The sequence below is a fragment of the Silurus meridionalis genome, unplaced genomic scaffold (assembly GCF_014805685.1).
Source record: "Silurus meridionalis isolate SWU-2019-XX unplaced genomic scaffold, ASM1480568v1 Scaffold70, whole genome shotgun sequence".
In the NCBI taxonomy this organism is placed as follows: domain Eukaryota; kingdom Metazoa; phylum Chordata; class Actinopteri; order Siluriformes; family Siluridae; genus Silurus; species Silurus meridionalis.
In genome coordinates this window covers 183,881-190,828 of record NW_025804663.1, presented here as the reverse complement: position 1 = coordinate 190,828, position 6,948 = coordinate 183,881, and the positions used below count along the sequence as shown (strand labels likewise).

At 36.6% G+C, this 6,948-nt stretch overlaps 1 protein-coding gene across 1 annotated transcript; it reads right to left on the bottom strand.

The window, feature by feature from the left end:
* Window positions 1–5,442: 5,442 nt before the first annotated feature.
* Window positions 5,443–6,352, bottom strand: LOC124382569 (secretory phospholipase A2 receptor-like). The gene is made up of 2 exons (XM_046844597.1): window positions 5,621–6,352; window positions 5,443–5,502 (listed from the first exon to the last, which is right to left on the bottom strand). Coding segments are annotated over exons 1-2 (726 nt in total). The 5' UTR covers window positions 6,346–6,352; the 3' UTR covers window positions 5,443–5,501.
* Between the last annotated feature and the right edge of the window lie 596 nt (window positions 6,353–6,948).

Sequence of the window (6,948 nt, the reverse complement as noted above, 5' to 3'; positions counted from 1 at the left end):
AATATTGATATGGAAGATCATTCATATTTTACATTTATAGCATTTAGTAAAGCCCCTTTAGGTCCAGTCTTTCAGGGACTCGGAGTAGCATCAGTGACCTTTTAAATCAAAGTAAATCAAAGAAAAATAAAGTAAAAAATAAAGAATTACATTTATTGGTTTCTGTAATTGAGTTACATTTTTGTGTACCTCTTTATAAAGTAGATTTGAAAATCTGGAATTGTACTTTTTCTTTAGTATGTTTTGTTTGAAGTATTGTACTAAACTACATTTAAAATCATATTTCAAATAAATAAAAATAATGCATGTGGGTGACCTGGAAGAACTTAACTCGAAAGAAAGAAAGAAAGAAAGAAAGAAAGAAAGAAAGAAAGAAAGAAAGAAAGAGAAAGAGAGAAAGAGAGAGAGACGGATAAGATGGCCCCTGTTGATGCAGACCCGGTTAAAAGCAAAATGACATTAAATTTTTATGAAACTAAACCCAGGACATATTTAAGTCACCACTTTGACTTCAAGTGCAAGAAAGGCATCAGCTTTATTATGGAGTGTAAGATGTGTTTTCCCAAAGCGACTGAACTGGAAGCTTATAAAAGCTCCACATTAAACCTGCACACATGTAGAGGTCAGTTAATAATCACTTATATCTTTAGATCACATCATTGTTGTACTGGTGCGTTGCATCACTGCGTGATATTGCTAATGTTGGATAGCACCAGGGTTGCAAATAAAAGGGGACTTGCGCCACATGGACTTTGTTTTATTCTGTATGATGATCCTCTTTCTGGTGCTTTTAAAGATGTATTATACTCTATAGGTGTATAAAGTTGCATGATGTTCTATTAACTACTCAAACCTGCTCGCCAAAAATGAACCCATTATCTAATTAATTCCGTTATACCCTGTATTATAGCAGTGCCTTAAAAGCTAATGCAGTTCAGTTCAAGACCAATGGAAGCACAGGGTTTTAATGTCCTTCCTGTCAAGGTCAGGACAAGGAACATACCAACAGAATACTGTTACTTTATAGCTCATGCTAACATTAATTTACATATATATGCCATATGAGAAGGAGATTGCAGAGAAGAGATTCACTGAAACTAGAGAGATTTATGGAACTTCCATGGAACTTGTTTCTATTAAAGAAAGACTTATTTTGGCACCACAACCCTAAATTTAGAACTTTTTATCTTAACCTTGTTTTTGTAGTTTACTGAAGTATTTTGGTGGACATGTTGAGAAAGTAAAACATTTTCTATTTTGCAATTTATATGTAACAGTTAAAGGCAATTTTAAATCTTACAAAACAAAAAATATTGATGATGAATCAGCAGATCTTCTGTGTAATAAGGAAAGTAATCACAACAGAAGAATATTACTTCTAAGTTCTTTACAACAACATAACATAACATAACGTAACTTCCAAAAACAAGTCATCCGTCAATTACTTTAATTGGTTTCTTCTAATGTATTAAACTTGTTAGTTTTTTTTAATGCTTAGATTATTATTATAAATAGCTCTGACTCTGCTCATATTTATTCGGTTTAATCCACATTTCTGTCAAACACATTACATTAAACTCCTGGTCGGTAATAATTTCACTTATAATCAGCTCTTTTGATGTGAGAGATCTAATATCCAACAATCCTATCTTTAGATCAGAGGTTTCAGCTGTGCGTTTAGTCCTATTTAATTTAATGTTAATCAATTTACTTAAACAAACTTTCTTATATTTCTACATTTTGGTTTTGCTCATAGACAGTCGTTACATGGGGATTCTGAGAGACAACTTCATGCAGCTAGCAGGCGGTCGGTTGAGTCTGTTTGACTGCTCTCTGGCCTTGGCTCTGGATAGTCACTGGAGAGAGTATGAGAATTACTGCAAGAAATTGTACCCCAGTTGTTTCAATTATCTCTCTTTATTTCTCTTTTTTTATTAACGATAACAAAAAGGATGAAGTTGATACTCTTGTTGTGGTCAAGTTATAGCTTTAGAAGCAGCTTTTTGCTTATATGAAAGTAAAATTTCTTAGAATTAATAAACTTGACTTTAATCTGAAGCGAAAAATTCTAGTCAAGTTTATTCTATAGCGCTTTTTACAACAGACATTGACTCAAAGCAGCTTTACAGAATTTGAAAGTGAACGATGTGTATTTATCCCTGATGAGCACCATGGAGACTGTGGTGAAGGAAAAACTTTCTTGAAAGTTATGAGTAAGAAACCTTGAGAGGAACCAGACTCAAAAGCAGAACCTCATCCTCATTTGGGTGACATCAAAAGTGTGATTATAGTCTTTACACACTACAGAACACTGGAGAGTGAGAACTAACATGAGCACTGGAGTGTGTGATTATGACTGATGATCTTTCTACAGTCTTTTACAGTCATTATGGTTATAAAACCAGGAGCTACTGAGCAACTCATAAAATAGCTCAACATCTGAGATCATCATAAATTCAACACCAGCTTCTCCATGCCAGAGCCTTTAAACACACAAAGAGGTCCAGTGTCCAAACTCCACATGAAGTGTAATCAAAATGGTGCTGGTACGTCTCAGATGGTTCGGGATGTAGATTAAAGGACAGCAGATGAGTCCTTTTCAGTTTATCCTGCAGACTGAGGTCATGTTGTTCTACAGGAGACAGCACTGTGAAATTGATTTTATGATAAAACTGGCCAGATGTTTCACTTGCATTCGGTTAATTTAGTGCCCCGCAGAATTGCACATTAATATCCTGTTCTGTTTTAAATGCTATTTTCGATGGTGCTGAATAATGAGTGGAAAAGATAGTTTGTTAAATTACACAGAATCTCACAGTCACAGGATCTGAACATGCCAGACTCTCATTGCTCTCATTGCATTTCATGAGTTTTAGTGTTGGGGATGTGTTTTTAGGACACACACTCTTTATTCAGACTCCTTTTGTTTATTGTGTGGTCATATTTTCTCTTGTTGGGATTATTAATATTTATGCAGAACTAACAACAAGTCACCCATACATCTGTGTAATGTTTCCCTGAGATGAATAATCCATAAATATTTATGGTTTAAAACAGCTATTAAAGGTGACATGAGCCTTTCAGTACTAATTCCAAACAAGTGGCTTTAAAACTCTGACTGTACTGACGGATATCCAGCATCCCATCACCTGTGTTTTTCTGATCAGTGCATGTGACCTTCAAACTGTCTAATGGATAAACAAATGAACAGTACAACAGTGTAACAGTAGAAAATTGGAAGTGCATCGCTGTGTGCTGCTTTAGAGGGAATGAAGTCAGTTTATGATGAAATCTATACATAATTATACTTTCTGAAGGAAATCTGTAAATCTGTCTTATCTGAGGCTCAGAAAGTAAAAATGATTGAGAACTTAACAATTGTTTCAATCTTTAAGACACCACAACACACACACACACACACACACACACACACACACACACACACACAGTAGATACATATACAAACAACACCAGATTTTAAACCCTGCTTGTATATTAAAGCTCACTTTGTATAATATCTGTATTTGCTTAATGTTTTTTATTTTATTATTATTATTTACCTCAGTTTTTACTTTTTTTATATCTCATCATAATTAACTAGTGCTGTTCTGAGACTATGACCTATACTACAAGAGATGAGAGCAGCACCTTCCCGAGTGGGATGGATACCGTCCCGCCCTAACAGGCCAGCCTTGCCCTCAAAAATGCTCCAATTATTGATGAAGCCCACATTGTTTTTGGAGCACCACTCAGACATCCAGCAGTTCAGCGACCATAACCTGCTGTAGGCTTCATCACCATGTCGCATTTGGATGGGGCCAGAGCATGTTACTGCATCGGACATTGCCTTCGCTAATTTACACACCTCTATAATATTACTCTTAGTAACCTCTGACTGTCAAAGGCGTATATCATTAGCTCCTGTGTGAAAAACTATCTTAGAGAACCTATGATGTCCTAAAAACCTAAGCTGACCTGCTATGTCCGGCTCCCGTGGGCGAGCCTTAGCGTTGGCTTTGTAAGTATGCCGCCAAGACGTCACCCATTCGCCCCGCTGCGAAGGCTCTAATGCAGTGTGTGTGTGTCTTGTGGTGTCCTAAACATTGAAACAATTAAGTTCTTCATCATCTTTACTTTCTGAGCCTCAGATAAGACATATTTACAGATTTTTTTTCAGAAAGATAATTATGTATAGATTTCATCATAAACTGTCTTCATTCCCACTAAAGCAGCACACAGAGATACACGTTTAATTTTCTACTGTTACACTGTTGTACTGTTCATTTGTTCATCCAGACTTTTCCCCTGCAGAACCTGGACTGCTCTCACACTCACTAATTCCCTCTAGACTCAGAGTGTTAACTAGCTTACACTCACACTCAAATAAAATCGCTAGAGGAAGACTGACAATACATTTCAAACTGCACACACTGGACAATATGGATGCTCTTCATATCAGAGAAATCCCCCACCTTCCTGTCATTAAAAAAAATGTTTTTTGTTTGTTTGTTGGTTTGCACTTTCACTGGAGATGACCTCTGCTTACTGTCCTAAAAGTGAAAAAAAAAAACTCTAAAAAAGAAAAACAGAAACTCCACCAACAGAAAGTGGGAAACAAGCATTTGAACATTTAAGCATTTAATTTGTCAGCACTTCCTGCTAGTCCTCTCTTTTTGTGTTTGCAGAAATTGAGGTGTATATAAGAAGTTTATTCTGACTTAATTTTTTTTTTTTTACAAAATTTGCATGTGTCTTTATTCTCTGTTTCTGACAATCATCTTCCAATCGAAGCATCTAAAGGTGTAATTCCAAATCACAATATAATATACCTTTTTATTTTTATTTCTTCTAGTTTTTGATTCAAATCTTCTATTTGAAGCGTGTGAAACACCTTCTGCGATTCATGCTGGATCTCCGCATCGGTGTCATAACGGCGAGCTGGATCTTCATCTTCAGGAGAGTGAAAAGTCCTCAGGAGCCAAAGCTGGTAAGTAGTGTGGGTGTGGAAGTGAGATCATGTTTGTTTTCAGTGAGACACTCATGTGTGAAGAAAGCTCAGTGAACTTGGTGTCCATAATGAAATCGCATATGTTGTAAAGCCAGTGGTCAGAACAGCAGTCACAGGAGGATGTCTTTTGGCACACTGTCTTATGAAGGCTGGTGCTCCCTTGGACTGTGCGTGCAGCCTCGTGCTGCTATCTGTTGCCGTGTTACAAAAGTAGCCTGGACATTTTTTGCTACCACCTCGTACATGCTTCTTCATTTACACATGAGTAATATTTCACATATGCCGAATCGATGACTAAACAAAATACAGTTAAACAGAATGAAGTAATACATTCATCATTCACTTTTATTACTAATGCCTAATTTATTAATTCTTTTTTTATACAAGAATAACATCTATTTAAATATGAATATAGCAACATAACCTAACATACTACTGTACATCTACATCTTGTACAAGTTCTTCTGGAAGATCTCTGTCCCAGATGGAAACCTCTGTTAAAGAAGAGAAAGTGAAAACCTGTCAGGTCGTTTTGTCTGTAAATTAATATCAAGTTTAAACGTTAAATAAAAAGTGTCAGGTTTATGTGAATTTTACAAAACATTACTTTACCACCAGTAGCAGATGAAACTAAGCTTGTCGTTGCAGCGTCTGTTCTCCCAGACATGTGTCTTAATGTTGCGAGCTCCACAGTAGTAGTTTTGAGTGGGACACGAGGACAGTGATTTTGGCGGCTCCAATTTCTCCACGTTCAGGAAGAACCATTTTCTGTTGAGGAAGCGCAGGCCTGTCCAGATACTGTCAGTAGAGGATTTAGCACCTTCAGATTCAATCGCACTTGGGTTCGCTACAGAGAATGGGTAGAACAGGTCAGTATAATGCATCCTGCAGTAATTATGAGCATCTTTCCAGGTCATATTTATGTTAATGAAGATCACAATTCTGTAGCACACGGAAGGGGCAGGATCACTGCAGTCGTCACTTGTCCAGCCATATGTGTCCATTTTAACACAATCAGAGCTGGCTTGGTACAGATCATCACGTTTATATCTCGCCTGTTCCCATTTGAAGAAATTAGCTGGTTCTCCTCCAGACCACTGCCATGTTTCTGGGATGGATTCATTTCTCTTCAGCCCAATCCAGCTCGGTCCACTCTGTACAGCTCTCTGGAATTCATCTTCACTAGTGATGCTTGCCAGGTCCTTGTAGGTTCTTCTGCAGTATTTTTGTGCATCTGACCAGTTCATGTACTGTGAATTGTAAATATACTGTCTCAACAAACCTGCAGTCATCTCACTAAGTACCAGAAGGAGGAACAAAGAAACAGATGAACTCATTGTTTCTGGAATGCCCTTGAGCTCTGTAGAGCTTTACTCAGGAACACAAGAGCTGAGTTCAGTGTTCAGCATGAACATCCAGGAGAACCTTTTATAGAGTGCTGTTTATCCTGGGCCGTCCTTTCAGCTGCATCTGTACGTCCTATTTTTTAAACAACATCTCAAGTGTCATGTACAACTTTTTTTGTTTACTTTTGTAATAATGTGTTGATCAATCACTAATGAACTTCATTAATGAAATACAAAATGATGACATTTTCTATTAATTACCAGTAATAATGATAATGATTAATAATAAAAGTATAAAGTATATTGTTTTTTATAATTGTATCTGTAATTGTAATCTGTGAACATCATAAAGATCTACAGAGCCTCGTAGTTTAGACAGCAGATTCTGGCTGAAATCTCTATTATCAGTTACATATAAATATAAAATATGAATAAAATCATCGTGCTGTACAAAGTGTAACATTTATTTATTTGCTTTGAGTCAGTTTGGGACTGTAGGGAATCTAGAGTGAACTTTCTGATAAAGAAAACCAGAGAATTCGAATCGAATCTGCGTTAAGCTGCTCTGAAACAATGTCCAATGTTAACAGCACT

What these genes read in the sequence shown, in the direction of transcription:
- LOC124382569 (XM_046844597.1), bottom strand. Translation starts at nt 6,345, where the DNA reads ATGAGTTCATCTGTTTCTTTGTTCCTCCTTCTGGTACTTAGTGAGATG.